This window comes from Zonotrichia leucophrys, chromosome 18, assembly GCF_028769735.1.
Source record: "Zonotrichia leucophrys gambelii isolate GWCS_2022_RI chromosome 18, RI_Zleu_2.0, whole genome shotgun sequence".
Lineage (NCBI taxonomy): Eukaryota > Metazoa > Chordata > Aves > Passeriformes > Passerellidae > Zonotrichia > Zonotrichia leucophrys.
This window is the reverse complement of record NC_088187.1, coordinates 2,850,162-2,877,333: the sequence shown is the minus strand read 5'-3', so window position 1 is coordinate 2,877,333 and position 27,172 is coordinate 2,850,162. Positions and strand designations below refer to the sequence as shown.

The following is a 27,172-nucleotide window of genomic DNA, read 5'->3' as shown; positions in this document are numbered from 1 at the left end:
AGAGAGGGCAGCCAGAACTGGGCTGGTCCCAAAGTCCAGCCTGCTGTGGGCACTTCACTTTGTTATTAGCATTAATATTAGAAATTACCAGTTCAGGGCTGTATAGAGATTCTCAGAACTTGTCCAGAAGAGCCCTCAGAGGCAAATCTAACAAGAAATCTATGAATGAATTTTTAGCTTGTGTGTTTTTGGCTTGGGTTTTGGTTTAAGAGTTGTTTTTTTTTCTTCAAACCAAGTCTGACACTCCTGATAAGATTTCAGATATCAGGGAGAAAATGCTCTTCTGCCATTATCACTTATTTTAGCCATGTGTGCCTTCTCTCAAAGTATTACACTGGCAAAAATCCCATTTCACTGGCACAAAAATACATGGCAATGCTGGGGACATTTGTTGGCATTTTTCTATGTGTCATGTCCTGCTGTTTCAGACAGGACTGCATGAAGCCATGGACCTCTCTGTAAAATCTCAGGTGGTCCCAGTTCATCTCCTTCCTAAAAATGCAGTCTGAGAGGTCACTGCTCTCAGCTGCTCATCACCTTTCCTCCTCTAGAAGCTCTGAGTGGCACTGATCTGTCCAGAGAGCAGCATGGAGAAAGTTTGCCTAATTCAGGTTAAAAAAAACCAAAAAAACACAAAAAAACCAAACCAAACTCATATATATACATACATATATATATATATATATATATATACACACATATATATCCCAGCAGTTTCACTTAAAAATTTAAATTAGTGGTTTGAGCTAACACAGATAAAATTATCTGAAGCAAACCAGGGTGTGCTTATCCAACAGACTGTCTGCTCAGTAGACAGCATGGCAAAACCCAGGAGAAAATATCTAACTATAGATATTGATATTTCTAATTCAATAATGCTTATCTTTTGGGATTATTTTCAAAACTGCTATTTTCTTCTTAAGCTCAGAGAGCCACCCCAACACAAGAGGAAAAGAGCTGTCCATATTAAATCAGCTCTCTAAATTCATTTCACCCTCATAAAATTTTATTGCAAAAGATGATATCAGACACACTTTAAGTAAGAAACCCATGACTCAATTATTTTCTTTTACTGAACTGTGGTATTCCAATTGAAATGAGTCAGTGGTGCATGACAGAATCTACTTATTCCAACAGGATACTCAATAAAAATCCTACTAATACACCTTTCATTTAACATATCACTGATAGAGAACACCCATGATATGCAGCTCTGACATTGCTCAGGAGGTTTTGCTCTTGGGGCAAGATGTTTCAGAATAAATGAGATAAAAACATGGAGTTAAAGAACAGGATTGTTAAAAATCATTTGGAGAGTTTTATACCAGCACTCACACAATGTCTTAGGAAATGTTGGCATTTCAATGCAAACCTACCCAACAAGGAACAGAACCTTCAACTCTCAAGATTTCTTGGAATTTGGGAGGAAAGATGTGAAACAATCTGACTTCATGGCAGCTGTTGTTCCTTGCTCCTAGGGGTGGCACAAGTTGAGCAAAGCCCTGAACCAGCAGCTGCAGACCTCCAGCACCCTGTTTTAAAGCTCTGCAATGTTCAGTGTCCTTCTACTAAGAGCAGAAATAAAGACAAGTCTGTTTCAATAAATATTTTTTACTGAGTGGCAGATGTAATTTAATATTGAAACAGAGCCTCACATGAGTCACTGTTGAATATGAAACAATAACAAACACTTTTAGCAGCAATCTTCAAAGTTTCAATCATAATTTCAGGAAAAATTCTCAACAAGTTCTACCAGGAATCTGTGTCAAGGCATGGTTTGGGTTGAAAGAGACCTTAAAGATCATCTATTCCCAACCTCTTGCATGGGCAGGGATGCTCACCCACTAGATGAAGTCTGTCAGCTACTGTGGCTCACCAATATTGGATATTTCCCCTTTTTTCCACATTTAATTGTATTTAGAAAAATAACATCACAGACCTGACCAAGCCCTCACACCTCACAGACCAAACTTTTTGCATACACCATGCACCACCTGGCACAAAAGGCAAACATCTCTCTCAGGACATCTCCAGAACCATCAGTCCATCTGCCTCTCCACACCCTCAGCAGCCAGGTACAGCTCTGTAAACCTTGAAAAGATTAGAAAGCATTTAAACCTCAAAGAAAAAATATATGGATCGCTTTATAAAAACAAAAGGCTGACTGTGAATGTGGGGAAGGAGAAAAGGATGAGGAAAAAAGTTTCAGTAAGCTCAGATCTGTCAAGAAGATAGACTTCACATGCCTCAGTGTTTTCTTTATCACCTAAATAAATTGAACCATCAACTGGAAAAAGGTCACACACAGACAGCAGTGTGTGATTTTAAAGCTGTTAGATTTCCCCTCCTCCATTAGAGCTTGACAACAATGTCAGTCTAAGGGCAAATAAAGAAAGTAAGAGTTGGAGAGACTTATTACAGATGCATGGAGTTGGGTTTGTTTGGTTGTGGAGGTTTTTTTGTTTTAAGACTTCTTATAACTCATTGTGTACCTCAGTGGTCAAAATGACAACTGCTCACATCCATAACCCATTGCTGCCCCAGTTTTTGTTGTAGAAATAGGTAGGTATCATTTAACTCTTCCATTTTCTCAGCATCTCAATGATTTAGCAAGCAAAGTTGAGCTGGATGCTTCCAAATAAATGGAAATGCAGAGCATACTGCAGAAGGTAAAACACAAACTGAGGAGAACACACCAAAATGCACACAGTCACATCCAACAGCAACCTGATCCCTACTGGAGCTCCACTTCTGGATTTCAAAGGAGACCAGGGGATGGACAAGAGCACAGGGAATTTATTTCAGCTATGATGAATGAATTCTGTATCTCCAATACTTCATAGATAACTGAGTGACTGCAAAAGTTCAGGCTAAAAATAACACGTGTTGGCAACTATCAGAAACCATCAGGATGTTTTTCAATTAGAAGAAAAAGTCAGACAAACAGTTGTGCCTTGTCTACACTGAAAAACGAAGGGAAAGCAGAGAAGTGTGGTGCAGGCCCATCATGGGAAGACAGATTTGCACCAGCTTCAGGCAAAACATTGTTCAGTTTGCAGTTACAGCAAAAATGGCTTTGTTTGGAGAGAAATGCCCTGCAACACTGTCCTGATGAGGAACAAAAATCAAGGCTTTCAAGGCAGAGCTCACTTGATAAAACCCACATTTATCACATTTGTGAGCAGCCAAGACTTGAGCTCCACGAGGCACAGCTGTGCTCCTGCCCTGGGTGCTGGGAAAAGCTCCTTGCTCAGAGTTCCTGGGAGCTGGGCATCCCTTTGCTTGGCACTCTTTGAGTTGTGTCACTCAAAACCCAACAAACAAAGCAATTTGAGTCATTCTTTAAAAAGCAGGCACTTGTAGCATCAGCAGACCATGAAATGTATATAACCAAGTCATACCAATCAAATCCATTTCAAACACAAGTATTTGTTTACACAGAGCTTTCACCTTTTTAATTAAAATAACCCAAGCACTGGCAAAAGCAAACACTTAATGGCATTACATTTCAGATGCATTTCCTTAAAAGCCTTTTACCAAGATCCAGAATTCTGCATAAAGCCTTGAACTTACATTTACATTTCCTTGAGTTAGTTATCCTTTTTTTCCCAAATTACTTGGCAATGAATATGTATTAGACATGACCTCGAAATTAACTCAATATTTAGGCAGTTCATGCAATGTTTTAAACACACAGCCCATTTTTTCCAAGTTTAAATGACATATCTGCAATTTAACACCATTAGTTTATGTAAACCGTGCCTAAAGCACACTCTGCTGTTTTCAAACATGGATCACCCCAATTGAGACAACCCTCATCCCTCTCTGGGTTGGTTTTGCTCCACAAGTATTTAGTTGTCATTAATCCTTCCCTACAGCACCTGTGTAAGTGCTGAGCCCATGAAAACAGGATCATATGGAAATAATTCTTTTTCAGGAACGTGGGCTGAGCCTGTTGCAGGGCAAACACTGGAGCTCACAGCACCCACACAGCTGAGGGTCTGTACCTGCTCCAGGTGTCAGCACAATGTAGCAACATATGCTTAAATACAAGCAATTAAATATTTTACTGCTAATTACTTCACAAAAAACACCCATCCCCAGACTTATTTATTATGGTCATTTATTCAGCTTATAGCCAGGTAAATTTTCACTCATATTAATTCATGTATTAACTCATATTATCCCATCTGTTATGGATGATGCCTCTTTATCCCAGTGTTAGTGTTTGTAGCCTCAGGAAGGTGGGGTTAACACACACCAGGTTTGGAACAACAAATTAAAAGTCTGAATAACACCTGATGTCCTCTGCTGTAAAAATTAAAGTTCCAGTTTCCAGCAAAGGTTTTTTCCTCACTGTACTTCTCTCACCACCCATTCAAGCACTAACAAAGCCTACCAGGGCTTACAACTGTAGAAACACCAGGGAAGGCTGGGAACAGGGCTGGGCTGTTTGAAAACTTGTGTTACTCACTCTGCTAGTTCCCTAAAACAAAACATCCCACATGCAAGAATTCATAATGGGCAATTCAGAAAAAATATTATTTCCATACAAACCATTCCACAGCTCAGCTCAGGCTCTCAGCTGCAGATTGTTATGAGCATTTTTAGCCAGCTAAGCCTCAACATTTTGTCTCACAAGAGATGCTTTGGAAACAGCACAGTATCCTTCCCTGTCCTGGCCATGCCAAGACCCCCATGATTTAACACACAGCTCACAGATAGCTGCAGCCCCACACTCACAGTTTTAAGATGGAACATGACAGAGCTGTTTGAAGGGCTGTATTTACACAGCTCCACATGACCTGACAGCTCTCTAGTGCTCTCACCCAGCCCAATCTCCACTGGAAATTAAATAGCATCTGCTTCTTCTCAGGTTAAACACCAAGCAGATTTGCAGCAGCCTCTTTGGAAAGGCTTTCATTTGTGAACAGACATTTTCTGCTGTGAGTTTGAAACAAAACACAGTGATTATCTAACAAGCATGAACCTGCATCCATACCCATGTGCCAGCACAGAGATAAAAGCCAACCCTTACTGGTTGATTTTGAAGAATCAATGTCAACCATTCAATCGATTTTCTTTTCTGCTCAGCACTCAAATCAGACTTCATCTGTGCCTGCTGTGGCTCAGTGGGCTGGATTTCAACCCTCCACACAGAGGGCACAGCTCTGAATAACTGTCCTGCACACTCTGGTGTCCAAAGAAGCTCCACTGAATGCTGACACCCCCTCTCCTCCAAGGGGAAAGCAGGCAAACCCCAGGCTGTGCCACAACTTCCCACTTTGCTAATCAATGCACTGATAAATCTGGTGGCACTCTCATATTTTAAATGTGCAAACAATATTTTTTTGTTGCTGTAAAGCTGCACAGATGTCCTCAGGCATCTGCTGTTTGTATTTCTGCTATGACAGTAACAGTCAAGTGCCATCAATGAAAACTCATGGTCTATTGAAAACTTTAGAGGAGCAAAAAAAAAATCACCTCAGAGCACACTGGGTGTGGACTGACAGCTTCTTTTTGAGCATGTGGTGACAGGCTGAAGACAAAGGATAACAAATAACACTTAATTATATTTTATTTTGTATTATTTTCAGCCATTCCATTCATAGAATGGCTTGAGTTGAAAAAGACCTTCAAGATCACCCACTTCCAGCCCCCAAGTTCTGGTTCCAACTTCATCCAGAACAGTTTCAAAAAACTAATTCCCTTTTTATATGGCCATGGCTGCATATTAATCACAACAATTTTAGGCATATAGTGATAAAAAGCCATCCCACCTTAATTTCTTAGCTGCACTTAACAGTGCCATCAGTCTTAGGGAGGCAGTACATGCTCTGCTGAAATGGATTTGCCACTTTGACCAGCAGATAATTAGAGGTGGTATGAGATTTTTCTTGTTTGACCACAAATTCAGTGCAAGTTTCTTCTCTACCACTGTTCTGACAACTTCATTCAATTAAATGTCCCTGACTTCTAATAAGAGATAAGAATCAGGCCAGTATTGAGCATTTCAGTGATCTGGCTCTTTTATTGCCATCACTACACTTTAATGCTTAAAATTGCTTAAAATATTTATTTTAAATAAAAACCTAGAACTTTCCTTTTTGTAACAATCACCTCCTAAACCTGAATGAATACTACAGCAGGGTGAGGGTCTGTGAGTCAGAAGCTGCACCAGAACTAAAGCAGAGAAGGAATTGTTGGTATTCATTGCAAGGGAACATTCATTCCAGCTGATATTTCAAATGTCAAGCTGGTATTAACTGCATCAAGCACTGATCAAAATACACAAGACAAGAGATTGCTGAGGAAATCATCACAAGCATCTCAATTGGCTGTCATCACTAGGAGGAGTTTGGGAAGGCACAAACCTTCAGCATCCCCCTGTGCACCTTTCTGCTGAGGCTCCTGATATTGGAGGCTCTGATATGAAAGACAAACTCTGTCTCAATAAATGAGAGGGGACAAAAGGTAGCTAAGAAATAGCATTTGCTCCAGAGCCTGCTGGCATGTGAGCACCCATTAATTTAGGACATGGGGGGAATTGCTGGCTCTGTGCACACACAGCTTTCAGCAACAGCTCTGCACCTGATTTGCTGAACGTTACAGAAAGTTTATAGAGTACATAAATGCTTTATAAGATAGAAAGTGCTGTGATTTACTCCCTCTTATAATTCACAATTTCACCAAAATTCAGTTTAAAGTGGAAACTGATACAATATTAAAAATCAATGACAATTAGACCCAAAAAAAAAATCTTAGCTAAAGTGATGTAGGTGACTCCTGGGCAAAGGGACCAGGTAACTTCTCACCATCTCCTTCAGCTTATTTCTGCTGCTTTCAAAAAGATTTCTGAAGTTTTCAAAAGCAGAAAATTAATGGAAGGAACAAAACCTCTCCTCAGCATCCTCTGAAAGCCAACACAGCTCTTCATGTCCTGACAAGCAGCTTTCCACGAGCCTCAACACAGCAATTAAAGATATTATTGCCTTTTTATTTTGCTCCTCTCTGGGAAATTTAAAATAAAAATACAGCTCCTTTAGCAGGGACCACAGAAGGGCTGTGTCCCTGCCCGGGCTCAGCCTCAGCATTAACACAGTGTCAGTGACAGCTCATGCTAATTTGCCTCACAATAAGTGTGATTAACTGATGTCCTGACACATTCCCTCCTGCCACGCTCTCACAGGGGCAGGGACACGCAGCAAGCAGCCAGGCAGGGATGCTGGAAGGCTCTGCAGGAAGATTTTCCTCAGGACACTGATCAGACCCTTTGGAATAAGAAGGATCAGTGTTTCAGCTGCTCCTAGAAGATAGTAAAAGCTTTTTCTGGAAGAAGAAGAGCTCCAAAGTCAATAAAATGTTGGAATTCCAATAGAATGTTCCTTAAAATAAAGCCACATGATGTAAAAAATACTAGACAATACATAAATTTACAAAATGAGAAATATTGATATAATGGGGAACTCTAAGCTCTGAGGTCCTCAGGATCATAGAATAAATGGAATTGGGAAGGACCCACAGAATCAGCAAGTCCTCAATTTTATAGAACAGTTATTAACCTTAATATTGCCTCCTGTGCCACAAAAAGCTATCCTATATGCTAATGTATATTATATATATACATACATACATATATATATATATATATATATATAATGTATATAATATATCCTATATGCTAATGCAAGGAACAGATAATCATCAACATAATACTTTTTATTACATTAAAAATTAAAGAACCATCTTCCACATTGAAACAATTCTGCACCATTGAACTCCTCTCCTCTTTCATGGAGTTTTGGATTTTTGAAACACCAAACCTTGCCAGACCAAAACTAATTCTGAGAACGTCGCAGCAGTACACAAAGGTTTCTGCTTGACAAAATATTGATATGACACCTCTAGAGCAGTTATCCATATGTGAATTCCCTGTCAGACTGATATCCAGAAGTACTCAAGGAGTGGGAATGCAGCAGGAAAACCACAGGTCCAGCTCCACTTCAACAGGAGGGAAAAATTCCTTTTTGCCCCAACACATTTGGGGCACAGATTGGGCCCAAATTCCCTCACCAGCCCCTATCTCAAGCTGGAGCCTTTCAACACTCGGCCTTTGAAGAACCATAAAATGTAAAATGTTATTTTCAGCACATGTGTTTGGTGGTGAGAGCATACTGTGAAGGCAGCTCTTCCTGTTCACACTCCAGCACTTTATATTTCCAACTTCCTGTAACTATTCACACTTCCTAATAACAGCTGGCAGTGGATGTGCATTCAGTGAAGTTCACACAGACTCAAAAAATACCAATAACAATTATGATAACCAGCTGATATTTCCTGATAAGATGACATTTACAGGTAATGATGTAGTGGACCACAGGTAAGTCCCAGGTTTAAAAGTATTGACTCACTCTGTGCTTTCCTAAGGGTATTACCTTACACTGTATATAATAGAATAATAACATAATCTATTCTACATCTTCTGTGCTTTATTACCAAGTCTGAAACCTAAAAACACCTGGGTTTCTTTTTGTTGTTTTTGTTTTCTGGGTTATTTGGGTATTTTTTTTAATTTGCTTAATTTTGTGTTTTGTTGAGGTGGCTTTTTTTTGTTGTTTAAACAACAGGTCTAGTTTCTATAACTTGTATAAATCCATATCAGCTTATTGATCTAAGGGTTATCACCATTAAAACCAAAGCAGAATTAGGGCAGCAGTTTGTTATTTTAAGAGTCCTGATGGTTTAAAAAGAACACAAAAGGTTTCTAAAAACAATTTCCAAAGCCTCAACTCGTGCAGCAGGGTGTGAAGACCACCCAACTCAAGCAGATCAAATGTACAATCTGACAGACTGTGCAGGCAAATGTTCTGGGACCTGGAAGAGCAAACAGCAACCCTGAAAAATTGTTAGCTACACATCTGGTTTTTGGTTTTCTTCCCACAGACACTCAGTCTGCACCTCTGAGATCAGACATGTCCTGTTTGCTCTGCCAGTGGTGAGACACTGTCCACTGATAAGGAGATAAGGATGACTCTGCTACGACGGATGCTCTGAGTGCGTTTTGGAGTAAGAATTCACATGTTTAACTTTCAGATAAGGCTTTAAATAAGCACACCTATGGTCTTGGTATTTTTACTTCTTCTTCACCCACATTTCCACTGCTGCCCTAATCTGAGTTCCTATTTGAGGCTGAGAAACCACCAGACAAGGCACGATGCAGACACAAGAATATCTCTGATTTCAGTAATAGCCAAAGTACTGCACCAGCTCCATTTTCATCCCCATTTACAATGTCCTTCATTTGAGTTTTCTTCTTTCAATGCCTAAATGGCAGCAGAATGGTTGCAAGACAAAGCTTGGGTGAGCAGCAGCCAGCAGCCATGCCCAGCCATGTGGATGCAGCTCCAGCACGACCTACAGGGTATAAATCCTTCAGGAATTTCCCACAGTTCCTCTCCTTGTGCAAAAGGAAAGACAAGTTCTTTGCCTTTGATGCTGCAAAGGCATAATCACAAAGCTTATCTTGATGCACTGCAAAAGAGGACAGGATGTGCTCCCAGGCATCTCACCCAGATCTCAGTGAGGGCACACGGAATCCTGAAGGTCACTTCCACGGGTGCTGCTCGTGTTTGAGATGGGCACACTCAGGAGAAATGTCTTGAGTAGCAATGATTTGGGTTATGCACAACAAATCCGTGTTCCAAGAGTTTATCACCTGAATCAGAGTATTTTCAATGCTGCTTGTGAGCCTGTGTGCTCTGAATGCTCTGGACTGAAGGGACTCTCTGTTTTTTCATTAAATGGGTTAATTTATCTCCACCTGAACGTTTGCTTTCCTGCAGAGTTATTAAACTGTCTGACTTTCAGGTGAATGCACAGTGAACAAAAGGGCTGCTCCACTTTCACTTATCTAAATTCTGCCAGATCAATAAACACCCAAGCAGTGGAAACAATCTTTACAATTCACAATTAAGGCATCAAGCCTGACTGAAACCAACCACGCAGAGGAACCAAAACAAAACTACCCCAGAGCACTCTGTGCCTCCAGCTCCAGTGACTGAGAGCTCACTTTCAGTTTCTTCCAACTCAAGTCTACCCACATGAGCAGACACACATTAAAGACAGAGGTACCTGCAGAAATAACAAGCTAGAGCTGAGAAATGCTGCAAAACCAATCCTCAGCTGAGGCTTGACAGAGCCTGCCCAAATGAAATCCACTTCCCATGCAGCCCCTGCAGAGCACATCACCCCAAGCAGATCCCAGCCTCCAGGAAGCCCAGGAAGGAGCTGTCTCACCCCTTTGTTGCCAGGAATAAGCTGCTCTCACCCTGCTGCAGGAGCTGTGGGATCACAGAAAGCAGCCACACGCAGCAACATCTAATCCAGCAACCCAGGGAGAGCACAAGAGCAGCCCAGAGTATTCTGTTACTCACTCGGGTTCTACAAATGGAATCCCATCCCCAGACAAGGAGCAGCCCATCCATAATTAAACAGCAAACTTTGCCATCTACCAGGGACTTGTCTCCAGGAATATCCAGCTGCACTCCACGACTGCTACCCAAGGACACAAATCAAGGAAGCTCGGCCTCTTCTGCCAACAAACAGTGACAAAGGTGTGAGAGAGCATCACCAGCTCTGCTTTCCCCACATTTTCTTTTGCTGCACATCTAAAGTAAGCATAAAGTCTTCCTGACAGAAAGGCAGAGGTTCAAAGTATCTAAAAAATCTCATGCAAGTAATACCAAGAGTTTGGAAATTCACACTAATACAGAAATTGGAACATTTCCTCACAAATACAACCAAAACTTTCTGAGAGATCCCCAGCACCAGATTGCCTGTCCCCAGGGAACAGCAAAGTATGCAGATAATTAAGCTGACTTGAGTTTACAACTTGTAACCTTTGTGTCATTTTATGGAAACAAACTATATTTAAGGGAAAAAAAAAAGGAAGAAAATATTTACATTTTGACAACATACAACTTGTTCACATGAGCCACCAGCAAATAAGTTCCCATATGTTATCAGGAGGAGGTTTACAGTCTGATGTGACCCAGTGTACACATCCCAGACTTCCAAAGGATGGCTCACATCCCACTGTCAGCACTCAGCAGCCCCCAAACCCGTCTTTCACTTATGGTTATTCAGCTCCTCTGCAACTGTTTTCACTGAAGTATTTATAGCATTCCATCTTCAAAACACAAGTTTTGCCCTCTGGAAATAAGCTAATTGCACCACCAGCTTTGTTCCACACTGTCCCATTTCCGTCCTCTTTCCCAATCTCCTCTGCTTCTTGAAGTTTTTCTTCCTCTGTTTTTCCTAATACTTGACATCCTTATTTCCACAGTCATGCTCAGCCAAGTTATCACCTTCACCTTCCTCTGTCCAGTGTCCTCACTTTCTCAACCTCATCTCTTTGTTTTCCTTCTCCATCACTAGTGTGATTCCACCTCTACAGGCAGCTCCTGTTCCCTCTTTTTCCCTACAGCAACAATCCCAGCACACTCTTCCATGCCCATTTCCCCCATAAAACTGTCAGACTTGTAGAGCACACCAAAAACCAAGCAACCTACGAGACTGTGGCTTGCCAGGTCCCTAAAGATCATGACAGGATCTTCACAATGACAATAAAACTGAAAGCCTTCACTCTGCCATAGCATTCCTGAAGGAAAGGGGTGGCAGGTAGCCTGTGATCCCAGCAGCAGGCACACGGGCTGTATGGACCCATGTCTGTGGATTCCTCAAAGCTCTTTTTATTCCAGGTATCACAGTGTGGACATAAGGAAGTCCATCACCAACCTTATGCAAATGGAAATTAAAAGCACACAGAGCACACGTCTCACTTTGGGTGGGGGCATCCACACAAGCCAGAGATACGAGTATTTGTAGGGTATTTGTAGGACAACACCCTGAAATGATAAGGGAAACGGCTCAGCACAGTTCCAAAGTTTTCTCTTTTAAGGACAGGGAACACACGACCCATTTCCAGCCATAGCCATCCATCGCCAGCCCACCCAACAAAGACAATGCTCGCTCCCAATCCGTTATCCTATTGCACAAGAGGATGGGATCTCATCCCACAGCCTCCAACTCCAACAACTGACCACAGGCCAACTTCACACAGCTCCAACAGGTTGTGTTTCCCTGGGACAAGGCAGCAGAGTGGTATTTTTTGGTTAGGAAAGGCACATCCCAGCAACAAGTGTTCCCTGAGGGAGTGTGTGCAGTGATGGAGGTGACACACAGCCAGAGGCCCCGCACAGCCAGGTCACACCTGAGCAGGGCCAGCAAGAGCAGGGATGGGGCAAATGCTCATCGACATTTCAATGTAAACCTTCCAAGGGGAATGTTCCACACACTGTGTCACTCCCAAAGACACCTGCCCTGACAGGGACCTGCTCCATCACCAACCAGCGAGGCTGCGGCCCTGGGCACCTCCTGTCACCTCACACCTCCCTCCACAGGTGCCAAGGAACGCCCGGGACGGCTCAGGGATGGAGGACAGCAGTGACAGCCCGGGGTGACAGCTCAGCAAACCCTCAGCCCCTCAAAGCACCGCGAGGCGACCCCCGGAGGAACGGAGCCCACCGAGGGCGGGGGGCAGAGCTGGGGACCCAGGGTCCCCTCACAGCCCGTGGGACAGAGGCCCAGCCTCGGGCCGGGTGTCACCACAGGGCCCGCGCTCCACCAACACCACGGGGAGGGACCGGGGCTGTCACTCGCGGGTCCCCTCACCCGCCGCGGAACGGATCGGGGCTGTCACATCCCGGGGGATGCCCTCACATCCCGGGGGACCGACCCGAACCCCAGGCGGGGGTGTCACCCGAGAGGGCGGGACGGGCGGACGAGGGGCCGGGGGTGTCACCGGGGGTCCGGGGGTCCCCTCACCCCGGGGGAGGCGCGGCGGCCCCGGTGCATCACGGGGCTTGGGCGGGGGGGGTCGCTCATCCCCCGCCCCTCCCTCCCGCCCCGCCGCCCCCGGCCCGCGCCGGCCGAGGCCGGTTCCAGCCGGTGCCCGCGCGTCCCCCCGCGCGCCCCCGCGCGCGCCGCACGCTGACGTCAGGCGCGTGTTGGCGCGCGGGCGGGCGGGCGGCGGCGGGGAAGCTCCCGGCTCTACGTACGTGTAGTGCTGCGGCTTCTCGGGCTGCGCCTGCAGCGCGCTGGCGGCGCTCGCCGGCCCGGCCGCGGCAGGGCCGCCCGCCACCGGGCCCTTGGACATGCCTCCCGCCTTCCGCCGCCGCCGCCGCCGAGGAGACCTTTATTATTCACTCTGCGCGGTCCGCACGGAGGGCGCCGCGCGCAGGCGCCGCCGCCGCCATTGCCGCCCCGGTGGCGCGCGGAGCGGGGTGGGACTTGTAGTCCCGCCGCGCGCGCGCCGCCCGCCGGCCCGGGACGCGGCGGGCGGCGGCTTCCGGCTGGCGGGACTACAACTCCCAGAGGCGCCCCGCGGCGACGCGGCCTCTGCGCTTCCTGCCGCGCGGGGCGCGACGGGAGGTGTAGTGCGCGAAGCCGTGGGGGCGGCGTGCCGGGGCGCCCCCAGGTGGCGGGGCGGGATCGGGGCCGGGGGAGCCCCGAGCGCAGGGACGGCACCGACCCCCGGGGGGACACGGAGATCGTGCGGGACACCGAGCCCCTGAGGGGAGGAGCGAGCCACAGGACGGCAGCGAGCCCCTGGGGGAACATCGAGTCCGGGGGCACACCGGCTCCTAAGGGGGCGGCACAGCCCGCTCGGCCCAGCCCCCACGGGAGCGGGGACGGCCGGTCCGGGGAGCTGGTGAGGGGCCGGGAGTTATTTGTGTCAGGCGGCCTCACTTCCTTCCTCCCCCTCTTCCTCTGCCTCGGGGGCCGCGCGTGGACGCGGGAGCGCGGCCAGAGCTTATTTTAGTGCTGGCAGCGCTGATGGCTCCGCGGCCCTCCCCACACACGGGACAGCGCCGCGCAGGACGGGCCCGCGAGCAGCGCTGCGGCCCCGGCAGGAGGAGGAGGGGGAGGAAGAGGAGGAGGAGGAGGAAGGCCCAGCGAGCGCATGAAGAACCTACCTGGGAGCAGGTGACACCAATGGCACCTGGCTGCTGGGACATCGCAGCACGGGCTCCCCGTCCTCCCCCGGGAGAAACCCCCCCACCAAGAGCAGCCGTGTCCAAGGAACCGGCCCAATTCCCATGTGGAGCGCTCCCTCTGCCAATGAACTCCTCTCCCAGGGGAGGAAATGATAGGAGTTGCTTTTAATAGGACTTTGATCTCTTGGGCTCTGCTCAGACCCGCTCCTGGCGCTGTGGGAAAGGGCACTCGGCATTTATCGGGCAAACACCCTTCTCACCTCTGCCAGCCCACACGGGCCCAGCAACATTAATAATAAACTTCAGGCCTGGTCTCTGCAGCTGGTTTGGGGAGGCAAATCACTTTTTAAATTCCTATTTATACTTAGTGATACTTATGATTTAGAATCAGTATCTGGCAGGCTTGTCCTGGTGTGATTTAGTAGTTTATTCCCAGGCATTTGCAGGAATAAGTCACAGGATATCAATTTCCTTCTTATTCATCTAACCACTCTCTATGGGAAGCTGGAGCCCTGGAATGATGCAGTTCCTGGTCAATGCATGGGCAGGTGTTTCAGTGAGTATCTCCACACACACCTGTACACCCAACCAGAGCCACTGTCAGCCATGAACCTGCCGGAAAAGCCACTCAATTATTGAGGAATCACACTGAAAACACCACCAACCTGTGCTTTGTCCAAAGGGATTTGGATGCCACAGGCTCCAGTCCCTCATGGCTGGTGTTTGCTCTGCACCCTGATGCTGACAGCTGTGTTCCAGCTGTTTCACACCTCGGCACACACCCGGCCAGGCCGTGGGGAAACACTGGGGACGCTCCAGATGATGTGCCCAGGGTGCATTTATTCCCACCTCTGTGCTGTTTTGCCCTCCTCAGCTTCTGTGTGTACACCTGTACCTCACCCTGTTCCACCCCAGGCTTTTCTAGAGCAAAAAATTCTTAAGTATCTCCAAAATGGGAAGTCTAAGTAGCCATTGCTATGAAACTGGAGAAGGCAATAATTAAAGTGACTCTGAGCTCCTTGTAACAAAGTTTCACCCGGCCTCCTGGCATTAGTGACAGTGCAGTGAGCTCTCAAAAGTAACAAATTAAATGTATTAAAAGCTGTTACCACCAGAAATTTTGTTTTCCCTGAGCCTGAACAACTCAGCCGAAAGGGGCATTATTTCCTTCCCACCTTACGAAACAGCGCAGTGAGTGTTTACCCACACCTCCCAGACCACTGCGTGGATACACAGCTTTTTGCCTCTGATAAATAATTAACATTTTCCTTTAGAAGAGAGAAAACGAACCCGAAAATGAGGACCAGAGGCAGGGGAGATGACATCCCTTGGGCAGCAACAGCACGGGCACACGTGACGGCCCTGTCACACCACGGTGTCACGTTTGCTTGAGTGGCAGCCCAGACACTGAGGGGCAGGACACGCTCCCTACACATTCCCAACGTGCCAAGCTCCATCCTGGTCCTGCCATCCTTTGAGCCCAGAGGCCGAGGATGCAGAGCCTCATGCAGTGGGTGATCCCATCTGCTCTGCGCTCTGGGAACCTCAGGGACACAGACACCTTCAGGAGTGTCTGTTTGTGTTCCCTGTGTATCCTACGTGCTACAACTCCAGGGCATCTGGGACCTGTTCTTCTTGATCCTGAGAGCCTTCCCGTGGGGGCAGGGACCTGCCTCCACAGTCTGGGCAAATACAGTAAAATAGTGATGTAAGTCAAGGTGTAACTTAAGGCAGCAGTTTTCTCCAAAAGACAAGTTTTATTATTGAATTGTTATTTATCTTAGGAAGATAAATGCTAAGATGGCACCAAGAGGGAGCATGGATTCTGGATTTCTACTCGCAATGAAACTTTGTGACTGACTCTGGGGGTGAAGGTGCCCCACAGATCAGTGTGATTTGGGGAAGGGCAGAGCAGAGGGGCTGAGCCCCAGCTCTGAACGCTCCCTCCGCAGGGCCAAAGGTCGGGCTCTGCCATGGGGCAGCCGCATCCCAGCCCCACTGCCCACTGCCAATCCAGGTCCCGTGACAGCCCTTCCTTGGCATCTGGAATGACAAACCCGGGCGAGAAGCGCCGGAGGCGCTGCCAGACCCGCTCCCCTTGCGGGGCCCCCGCTCGCCCCACGGCCGCCCCCGAGCGCGGTGCGGAGCGGCCGCACACCGGCGGCTCCCGGGGGAGAGGGGGCGGAGGCGGGGGGACCCCGCGGCCCGGCCCTCGCCGCTCGCAGCCCCCGCCGGGCGCCTCTGCTCCGCAGGCCGGGGCCGGGGCTCCGCGGCGGGGGCGGCCGGGGCCGGCCGGGGGTGCCCGGGGGATCCCGCGGCGCCGCCGCCGCTCGCCCCGCTCCTATTGACTTCCCATTGTGGAGCTTCGCAACAAAGGGTAGGATCCAAACCCTACCCCGTTTCGTCCAATCAGCGCGCAGAGCGCTCGCCCGCCGCCGATTGGATCCTTCTCCTCCCTCAACACCCAATCGGACGCCTACTTTAACAACCAATCAGCGCCCGGCCACTCGCCCAATCAGCGCCGGGGAACCGGAGCACGGCCTTTGTGTGTGGTGACGCAACGGCGCCGGCGGAGGTCCCGGCCAATAGCGCGGCGCGTTGCTTACAGGCATTGTGACGTCACCGCGCCACGCGCGCGCCCCCACTATAAAGAGCGTGTCCCCGCGGCGGGGAGGGCGCAGTGAGCGGCGCGGCGGCTGAGGAGCGGCTCGGCAGCAGCACGGCGTAGAGGATTCGGCGCGCAGCGCTACCGGCACCGGCGCTTCCTTCTCTTCCTACCGGTAAGTACCGGACAGCGGACGGGTCTCGAAGCGGGCGGTGGTGTTGCGCGGCCGTTCGCGGCCTTGGGTTCTCCGCGAGCGCGGCGGACAGGCTGGGCCTTGCCTACGTGCCCTGAGTCACGGCCGGTTCCCATCCCCCACCATTGCGCCTCCCTCCCTCCCCCCCCACCCCGGGGCGGCCCGGGAGGAAGGAGGAGGCGGCGTGACTCAGTCGGCTTTCCCCGGGGACGGGAGCGGCCGGGCCGCGAGGCGGGGGCGGCGGGGTAACCGTTACCCCTCCTCCCGGTCCCGGGGGAGGCCGCTGGCCGCCTGCCCGCCGCGGGGGAGGGGGGCATCTGGAGCGTGAGGGAATCGGCCGTGACGGCGTCGGGCCCGGGGGTCACGGGGACAGCCGGGCCCCGGTGTCACGCGTGTATGTGTCTCTGTAGGTAAGTGAGGAAAAATGGCCCGTACAAAGCAGACCGCCCGCAAGTCCACCGGGGGGAAGGCGCCGCGCAAGCAGCTGGCCACGAAGGCGGCCCGGAAAAGCGCCCCCTCTACCGGCGGCGTCAAGAAGCCTCACCGCTACAGGTAAGGCCCTCGGCTCGGCCCCGGCTGCCGCAGCCCCTGCCCCGCCTCACCGCCCCCTCCTCCCTCTCCCATCCAGGCCGGGAACCGTCGCGCTCCGTGAGATCCGTCGTTATCAGAAATCCACGGAGCTGCTGATCCGCAAGCTGCCCTTCCAGCGGCTGGTCAGGGAAATCGCCCAAGATTTCAAAACAGATTTGAGGTTCCAGAGTGCGGCCATCGGTGCTCTGCAGGTACTGCCGAGGGCCGGCTGGGCTGCGGTGCCGGGGGAGCTGCGCTGAGGGTTTTTAACAACGTTTCTTGTGCTCTTGAAACAGGAGGCCAGCGAGGCATATCTGGTGGGTCTGTTTGAAGACACAAACCTGTGTGCCATCCATGCCAAGAGAGTCACCATCATGCCCAAAGATATCCAGTTGGCTCGCAGGATACGGGGAGAGAGGGCTTAAGTGAAGGCTGTTTTTATGGTGTTTTGTAGTTAATTCTGTAAAATACTTTGGTTTTAATTTGTGACTTTTTTTGTAAGAAATTGTTTATAATATGTTGCATTTGTACTTAAGTCATTCCATCTTTCACTCAGGATGAATGCTAAAAGTGACTGTTCACATAAACCTCAGTGATGTTGAGCCTCGGGCTCGGGAGTGACAAGTTGCTAATATGCAGAAGGGATGGGTGTTCTTTCTTGCTTCTCATGCATGTTTCTGTATGTTAATGACTTGTTGGGTAGATAAACTTGTAAGGTACTAGAATTGATATAAATGTGTACAGGGTCCTTTTGCAATAAAACTGGTTATGACTTGATCCAAGTGTTTAACAATTGGGGCTGTTAGTCTGACCATGCATCACTGTGATCAAATGTGGACTTCCTTCAGAGGGTGAAACTTCAAGTCTTAACCACAGTGTAACTTACAGTTTCCTAAAAACGTAAACCTGGCAGCTATAGAATACACTATGTGCATTTATAATAGCTATTTTATATATTGTAGTGTCAACATTTTTAAATTAAATGTTTTACATTCACATGTGAGGAGTCTTTGTCATTTGGTTTGGGCTTCAAGAAGCTTCTGCCTCCTACAGATTGCTGTAATCCTGGGCTGCTGCTGTGGCAACTAAACTTCTACTGGCACCAGAATGGAGAACTTTTGGAGTATTTTGGAGATTTTGTGCAGCTTGAGTCCCTGCTGTGGTGCCCTACAGCTGTGTAGGGTCCAGGACAACTGGCTGAGGCTGCAGTGGCTTTTTGGGGGACTTTTCTCTGATCAGGGCACAAGCTTAGTTCTTTCTTCCTTTCTAGTGGATGCAGGGAAAGTTTATTTTGGATTTGTGACTGGTCTGGCTGAAGCAAAACCACCTGGCTGTTCCTGAGCAGTGTGGGGAGCATTCCCTTGGGATTGGGCTGTGCCAGTCCTGGCTCTGCACAGGGAGCAGATGGGGTGGGGGCTCCATGGGATTCTCATTTCCCATCCACATTTTTGGATGGAATGTGACTGAACTCAACTCTTTACTTCAGGCTGGGCCAAGGCAGCTCTGGGTTCCTCAGCTGCTGGGCTGTGGTGGAGGAAAGTGCTCAGGGGTAATTACAGAGCTTGGAGGGCAAGGCTGCTGAGCCCTGCCAGAACAGGCTCTGCCAGTCAGGCTGGGGCTGTCACACAAAGCTGCACAGGGAAGTGGTTGAGCCGGCCTGGCTTGATTTATTCCAGTGGAAATTGTGCTCTTCTGGGGCAAGAGTAGCAGCAGTCCCTGCCAGGTTCCAGTATCCGTGATCTCCCACCCAGGATGGTGAGGAAGAGGATGAAATCCATCCCAACTCGCTGTGGGAGGCAGGGCCTGTGTCCCTCAGCTGCTGCTGCTGGGCCAGTGGTGCCTCATGGTGCTCTTCTTCCTCAGACAAACCACTCTGTGTGCTTGAATCCTGCAGCTGGAGGAACAGGAACTTCTCACCACCCTCTCACACAGCCTCTTCCTCCTCCTCCTCCTCACCTCCCTGTCCTACACTGCTCTGAGCAAACCCAGCCCCTGGCTCAGCAGAGTCCTGCCACAATCCTGTTCTGAAATGATACGTTTTATACATGTATTTCCTATTCTTGCTACAGCTGTAGGGGAAAAGATTCCTTTGCTACAAAGTAATGAGGTTCACAAGTTAGACACAAAGTACCAAGTAAGGCTCAGTGATCTCAGGTCAATCACCTGGGCAGGGCTCTCCAGGGCCTCTGCCTGCCAGGAATGTCCCCATGGGAAATCTGAGGATCCTCAGTGGCCCAGGTAATTCAGGAAGAACCACACAGCTTGCATTGAGGACAATTAAAAATGAAAGATTCCAAGTCATAGGATTTTTGCTTGGTTTGGTGCTGAGCTACAGTAGCAGCCTCAGCTCCTGCAAGAAAAGTATGTTTAAAATAACATGCCTTGAAAACAGTATTTCCTCCAAATCCTTACTGGAAACAATGAAGCAGCTGGGTATGCCTAGAAGCTGTTTCTTAAAATAAAATCATTGTCAAGTGGTCCTTTATAAAAAAACCCCACATCAGAAAAAATATCAAAATATCTTTTCGTCTTGGTAACCTCAATGAAAGGAATTAAGTCAGATCCTGCTTGTGGAACAGAATTCCTGCTATTCCACGATGTGACTGATGGCAGCTGAAGCCTTAAACCCTTCCCTTACCGATTCTCCCGATGATTTCCTCGCATTCCTGCTCAGAGCTGGATGCAAACACCAGGCAGTGGAACGTGCTCCCGTCAGGGCTCTCGGGGGAAGAGCTAAAAATGGAAACACGTCCATGATCCAGCAGCTCCGAGCCCAGCCCTGCCTCCCGCCGCAGCAGGACCCTGTGGCTGCTCTGAGGCTTCCCAGAGCCCCTTCCCAGAGCCACAGCCCTCTGTGCCCTGCCAGGACCCACGGGCAGCACTCACAGCACACACAAGGCAAAGATCCTGGGGCTCCACGAGCAGCGTCCCACGCAGGAGATGGAGGGGTAGGGATGGCGGCACAGGAGCTGTGAGGGACAGGGATGGGCAGGGATGGGGACACAGGAGCTGGGCAGGAGATGGAGGGGTAGGGATGGCGGCACAGGAGCTGGGCAGGAGATGGAGGGGTAGGGATGGGGGCACAGGAGCTCAGCAGGAACAGGGATGGGTAGGGATGGAGACACAGGAGCTGTGCAGGATATGGGGGGTAGGGATGGGGGTACAGGAGCTGTGCAGGGTACAGAGATTGGTAGGGATGGGGACACAGGAGCTGGGCAGGAGATGGAGGGGTAGGGATGGGGGCACAGGAGCTCAGCAGGGACAGGGATGGGGGCACAGGAGCTGTGCAGGGACAGGGATGGGCAGGGATGGGGACACAGGAGCTGGGCAGGACATGGGGGGGTTGGGATGGTGGCACAGGAGCTGGGCAGGAGATGGAGGGGTAGGGATGGGGGCACAGGAGCTGTGAGGGACAGGGATGGGCAGGATGGGGACACGAGCTCGGCAGGGACAGGGATGGGGACACAGGAAGCTGTGCAGGATATGGGGGGTAGGGATGGGGACACAGGAGCTGAGCAGGGTACAGAGATTGGTAGGGATGGGGGCACAGGAGCTGGGCACGGCAGAGGGATGGGCAGGGATGGGGACACAGGAGCTGGGCAGGAGATGGAGGGGTAGGGATGGCGGCACAGGAGCTGGGCAGGAGATGGAGGGGTAGGGATGGGGGCACAGGAGCTCAGCAGGGACAGGAATGGGGGCACAGGAGCTGTGCAGGGACAGGGGGGTGTTGGGATGGTGGCACAGGAGCTGGGCACGGCACAGGGATGGTAGGACAGGAGCTGTTCAGGGACAGGGAGGTGGCACAGGAGCTGTGCAGGGACAGGGAGGGGCAGGGATGGGGACACAGGAGCTGTGCAGGATATGGGGGGTAGGAATGGGGACACAGGAGCTGTGCAGGGACAGGGATGGGCAGGGATGGGGACACAGGAGCTGGGCACGGCACAGGGATGGTAGGACAGGAGCTGTGCAGGGACAGGGAGGTGGCACAGGGGCTGAGCAGGGACAGGGATGGGGGGACAGGAGCTGTGCAGGATGTGGAGGGGTTGATGGTGGCACAGGGGCTGAGCAGGGACAGGGAGGTGGCACAGGGGCTGAGCATGGACAAGGAGGGGTTGGGATGGCAGGAGAGGAGCTGTGCAGGGACAGGGAGGGGCTGTTCGGGGCTCTGGTCAGGCCCTGCCAGCCCCGTTCCTGGTTTATTCTGCCCCCAGCTGGGCTCCCCATGCCACCAGATTCCCAGAGCTTGGATGTCACTCACTCACCTTGGAGGAAGCCTTTTCCTGCACAAGGACTTCTGCCTCCTTCACATCAAATAAAACCTCCTGCAGGGGGATGAGGGGGAAGAAGCCCTGATCAGCACAGCCCTGAGCTCTGTTTTTAATCAGACACTCACCAGAGATTATCCAAATGCAGAGGTGATGAAGCACAGTCAGCCTCAGCTTTTTCAAGTTTTCTCTCTGCTGCTTCTTTTCCTCCACCACCCAGTGCTTCCACACTTCAATCTTTTCAAAAACAACTCCCAGAGGCTCAAACAACAGCGACCTGAGCCCTAAAGCACCCCTGGAACCAGGCTTAGCCTTCCCAGAGTTTTCCAAGCTCTTTCCTGCATGCGGCTGCATTTTTCCTTAATGCCCTTTCCTATCCTGGCTGCTGAGATGCTTCTGACCTGAAAAAACCCCACAGGGGTGATGGGGTGGCAAATATTCAGCCAAGCCAAGTGAACCTGGAGCTGGAAAAAATACTCATGGCCTGCATTGGAAAAATATCCATGGCCTGCATTGGAAAAATACCCATGGCCTGCATTGGAAAAATACCCATGGCCTGCATTGTCTCCCAGAGCCCTCCCCAGGATGTCCCCAGCCCTGCTGCTCACCCGTGGTGCCAAGTTCCTCTCCAGCACAGCAGGAATGGCCCCCTCCAGCACCTCTTTGCCACCATACTGAAATGGAATGGGAAGGGGGGAATAACCCTTGGAGACATGAAGAGAACTCCAAAGGAATGATTCACCCCCTGGCAGGTCTCTGCCCCACAGCCTCACCGTCCCAACGCTGGTCTGGCCCAGGAACCGCAGCTTGTAGAGCAGCCTGGGGAGCAAAGGGCTCGGGGGCATCAGAGGGAGGACCCCCCACATCCCCCCTGCTGCTCTTTGCAGGGGAAGATGCTCCCAGCCCCCTGCTCCCCTCCAGGCCATGGGGGCAGCCTTGGCCCCACAGCCTGGCGCAGAGCTCAGGGATGCTGTGGGCACAGCCCTTGGCACAGACCCACCTGCCCCCCTGCAGCTGCCGGGGCTGCCCCTGGCCCCTGTGCCGGGGGCTGTGCTGCAGCTGGAACTGCGGCTCCTTCTCCTTCAGGGCCTCCAGGTAGGGCAGCAGGGGCTCAAAGACGCTCCCGTCGTGCCAGCGCCACCGCAGCAGGCGCAGGGCCAGCGGTTCTCCCTTCAGCCTCTGCAGCGCAGCCCCAGCCTGCAGCGAGGAGGGAGCAGGGGCAGCAGGGGGGACAGCCCAGGCCTCTGTCCCCTGTGTCCCCTCTGTCCCCACCCACCTGCCCGGGGGAGGCGGATCTCAGGCAGCAGCCGTTGATCTCATCCAGGATGTCACCGGCCAGCGCCACCTCGTCCAGCTCTGCCTGGCTCTCGGGGAGCACCTCGGTGACAAAGACCCGGCCATCCACGTACCTGGGGGTGCAGCCGAGCCCCAGCTCAGCCCCAGGGACCCTGCCCGGCTCCCCTTTTGTACCATCACCCATACACTGAATGCAGGGAAAAGCCACCCCATGGACAGCAGATACTGGCAAGGCTGAGCTGATGGGGAGAAAAGCACCCGAGACAGCCCCAATGCTCTAAGCTGGATATTTATTTCCCTTTTTGGGGCATTTTCAGGGCTGTGCTGACCAGATCCCTCTGCTGAGGGGAGAGGAGGATCAAGAGTTCCTACCTGAGCACCATCCCCAGTGCTCGGCACGGGACTGTCTCATAAATACTGCACACCTGAAAGAGAGTGATGCTGACAGTGGCAATGACCAAGGGACATCCAAGGGACCCCATGCCCTGGATAATTTCTGGCACTGATGCCAACCCGGGGCTTTGGGAGCCCAGGGAGAGGCAAATCCCAGCTCCCCAGGCTGAGCTGGAACCATCAGTGTCTGCTTGTCTCTGTCCTCTCTCAGGATCCGGCTGTGCCCACACCCTGAAGGGACAAAGCTGCTCCATGGATGGGATGGCAAAGCAACAGCAAGGCCTTAACTCACTGAAGAGCCCTCCTGGCTCACCCCACGTGTCCCCACGCAGCCGGGGGACGCAGCTGTCCGTCCCCAGAGGCGCTGCTGTGCGCAGAGCACTCAGTGTCACATCGCATTAGCCGGGCTGAGCCGGCACTGCCTGCCAGAAATGCCCCAAAGCCGGCGGCATCCCGGGCTCTGCAGCACCACCACGGCTCAGTGCACGCCTTGGCCGGTCCCAGAGCTGCCTCGAGCTCTTTGGGGATTCTTTTAGGTTTAAAAGGTGGTGGAAGGATGCTCTGCATCGTTAAAAGACATGAGGGCGTCCCCGCTGTTCTCAGTAACACACTGATGTTTCACTGAGCAAACCAACTGATGCATAATCTGTGTCAGCCCAGGGAAATGGGGATTTTTTTGGCAATCAGGGAGGGGAGCACGGGAAAACATCACTTATATCAGAGATTCAGGCCTGGGTGCTTCCCTTGCTTGGTTTTACTCCCGGGAATGCTGAATCTGCTCCTGGTGATGCTGCAGGTACCCAGCAGGATCCAACCTCAATAGCAGAGGCAGCTCTGCTCATCCTGGTGAGCCTGAGCCAATTCACCCCGGGGTGTGTGGCAATCCCTCCCCACCAAACTGCTCCTTATCTTCCTCCTTTGACTTTTCAGGGAGGGCCAGGTGGCGGAAGGACGGCTCCCCATGGGCTCTCACCGGCAGCAGCCAGCTCTCGTCCAAGAAGCTGCAATTCTGCAAACAAAGGAGTGTCAGGGAAGGGGCCAGGGCCCCACGCTGGCAGCCCTGTGCTGGTCACCACCCCACTGATTCACCACTGCACCTGCAGGTCCAGGGAGAAATCTATCTCTGTCAGCACCAGCAGCAGCGAGAGGAACGGCTCTGCAGAGGGATGGGGATGGAGAGAGGCAGTGTCACCGCTGGGTTCTGGCAGCCACAGCCCACAGGGGCACGGCAGAGGACAGAATGGAGCCATTTGCAGTGTAACTAATGAGTCCTGGGAGTGAGGCCTTGAAAGCATCCCAGCACCACTCACCCAAGTGCTGCTGGAGGCTCATCCCAGGCTCCTGCTGCTGGCACAGGGGCAGCTTGGCACATTTTATCCCAAAATTCAGATAAAGATTTGCAGCAAATGCCACTGACTGTTTCTCCCCTTAGAAGCACAGCAAAGCTGCCCAGGCTCTCTCCGACACAAGCCTTGCAATCACACTGCCAGGTCTGCAATCTGCTCATGCACCAGCAGCACGGGTGATTTATAAACCATTGATGTACAGGTTTAACATGGGGTTATTTATCATAATCAAAAGATTAAAGGCTTCCACCCTGGCCTGGCCCCCCAAAGAGTCTGGCTGTGGATGGATGGAGTGCTGCAGCATGTCAAGGCAATGCAGCCATTTAAACCCCTCTGACACCCTCAGCCCAGGCCCATCCAACACAGTCTCTCCTCAAAGCCAGACTGGGTCTGCTTAAGCCAGAATCCTTGGTATAAATGAATAACATGGAAGACACTTCAGAAGAAATTTTCCTATCCCATGCCACTAAAGCCAACCTTAGATGGATTCAAATAATGTTTAAATATTTACACTTTGTTTGGGTTTTTTTTTTCCCCCCATCACCACAGCAATGTATTTAGATTCCAGCGCTAAGTTTGGATTAGAAAAATCACGGTGGACTCTTCCCCCTCCGCTGCAGCAGCAGCACAGTGCCATAACACAGGCTGCATCCTGCCTCGGCTGAGCCACCATCTTACCCCGGAGATCTTCCCTGCCGAGGATGGAGCTCCCTGGGTCATAGAACTGAAAGCCAGTGAAAAGCACAGGTTACTCCTCCATTTCCCAGCCCACCTCCCGTGGGCAGCATTCCCCCCGGTGCGCACCTGCAGGAGCCGGGGGCTCTGTGCCAGCTGCCCCACGGCCGCCGCCAGCGCCTTCCCGTGCAGGGCCCAGCGCAGCCAGCAGCGCCCGCGGCCCTGCGCCGTCCGCGCCCGCTGGCAGCCCGCGGCCCTGCGGATGCTCAGGGACAGAGGCTCCGGCCTGTTTGGGGACAGTAAAAGCGGCTTTGGCATCGCACCGGAGCGTCCTCCCTGCTCCTGGGCTCTTTGGGATGAGCGTGTGGCTCACGGTGACAGACCCCAGCACAGCTCGGATTTTCACCCAGCCCAGCTCGGGGCGCTCACCGGCCGCTGGTGCCCGCGGGGAGCTGCTCCAGCCAGTGCCAGTAATCCCGCCGGCGGAATCCCCAGGCCGCTTCTGCGGGAGAAAGGGAGTGCGAGACGCCTCGCCGCGGGCCCGGGGAAGCTGTCCCCGCCCGCCCGTGCACCGAGGGTCACTCACGTCGGAGCCCCTTGCGCAGGATGCTCTCCAGCAGCTGGCAGAGGGACACGAGGTGCGGCGAGGTGTCCGTGCAGGGGCCCCCGGCCTCCCGCAGCCGCAGCACCGCTCCTGCGGGGCGGAGAGACAGCGGCGGTGCCGTGGGTGCCCAGCCGGGGAAAGCGGACGGGATATGGGGGGACAGCCCTGCACGGCCCCGCGGGGGGATCCGATACCCCAGTACGGCACGGCCCGACCCTCCCGGGGTAAACTTCCCCAAAGGCACGGCCGGGCGGCGGGGCTTTCCCGGGGAGCCCCAGCGCGGCCCCGCCGTCGGTCCGGTCAGACCGGTACCGAGCGCGGCCAGGAGAGCTCGCACAGGGGCCGGGGGCCCACGCTCACCTTTAAGGGCGCTGAGCAGCGGCTCCTTCCTGGCCATGGGCTCGTCGTGCCCCAGGGCCGGGTGATCCCGCGACGGCGGCTGGATGGGAACCAGGAACCAGGATCCAGGAACCGGGAACCGGGAACGGGGAACCGGGAATGGGGAACGGGGAACGGGCCCCGCCCCAGGAGCAGAGCGGAGCAGCCCGGCCCCACGGGCGTGGGGAACCTCACACACACAGACAGGTGTACGTGCACCTGAACGGAAAACACAGACGCTGCTGTACATCGGTGTAACACAGTGACACACGCACCTATTGATCTGTACAGATACACGAATTCCATACATTGCACGGGCAGAACCCGCATATATGAGACACATGTGCAAAACAAACACGTATTCATTAATCTCTACGTGTATTAGCACAGGCTTTGGGATATGGATATATGCGCTATAAATCTTCGGTGCCGGCCCCGCTGCAGGGACACTCGGGGTGTGGGGGCGAGGGCTCGCCCTGTCCGTAGGGATGCGCACGGACAGCGATTCCCAGCACCGTGAGAACAGGCGGTGCGGGGGCACTCGGGGTAGGTGCGGGACTCCTGGGGCGGTGCGGGGCGCTCGGGGCTGTTCGGGGGCGCTCGGGGCAGTTCGGGGCTCCCGGTGCGGTGCGGGGCTCCTGGGGCTGTTCGCGGCACTCGGGGGCGCTCGAGGCGGTGCGGAGCGCTCGGGGCGGTTCGGGCTGGTTCGGGGACTCGAGGCGGTTCGGGGAGCTCGGGGGCGGTGCGGGACTCCTGGGGGCGGTTCGGGGCGGTTCGGGGCGGTGCGGGA

At 51.9% G+C, this 27,172-nt stretch overlaps 2 protein-coding genes across 7 annotated transcripts in view; one reads left to right on the top strand and one right to left on the bottom strand.

Annotated features, from left to right (window-relative positions):
• Nucleotides 1-13,299, bottom strand: part of UNK (unk zinc finger) — a 45,511-nt gene extending 32,212 nt beyond the window's left edge. For all 6 annotated transcript variants that reach the window (XM_064728853.1, XM_064728855.1, XM_064728858.1 and 3 more), the window contains exon 1: nucleotides 13,119-13,299. In XM_064728853.1, the coding sequence (XP_064584923.1) occupies nucleotides 13,119-13,216 (98 nt within the window). In that variant the 5' untranslated portion in view covers nucleotides 13,217-13,299. The remainder of the gene's footprint in view (nucleotides 1-13,118) is intronic.
• Nucleotides 13,300-16,683: 3,384 nt separating this feature from the next.
• LOC135455538 (histone H3.3A) lies at nucleotides 16,684-18,423 on the top strand. Its single transcript, XM_064728860.1, has 4 exons — nucleotides 16,684-16,837; nucleotides 17,266-17,407; nucleotides 17,484-17,637; nucleotides 17,722-18,423. Exons 2-4 carry the CDS (start codon nucleotides 17,280-17,282, stop codon nucleotides 17,848-17,850), a joined length of 411 nt encoding a protein of 136 aa, XP_064584930.1. The 5' UTR covers nucleotides 16,684-16,837; nucleotides 17,266-17,279; the 3' UTR covers nucleotides 17,851-18,423.
• The last annotated feature ends 8,749 nt before the right edge of the window (nucleotides 18,424-27,172 follow it).

Bases quoted from the DNA above. Each gene is read 5' to 3' on its own strand.
- LOC135455538 (XM_064728860.1), top strand. From the start codon at position 17,280: ATGGCCCGTACAAAGCAGACCGCCCGCAAGTCCACCGGGGGGAAGGCG. The intron at 17,408-17,483 runs GTAAGGCCCTCG...TCTCCCATCCAG, and splicing joins AAGAAGCCTCACCGCTACAG to GCCGGGAACCGTCGCGCTCC. The intron at 17,638-17,721 runs GTACTGCCGAGG...CTCTTGAAACAG, and splicing joins CGGCCATCGGTGCTCTGCAG to GAGGCCAGCGAGGCATATCT.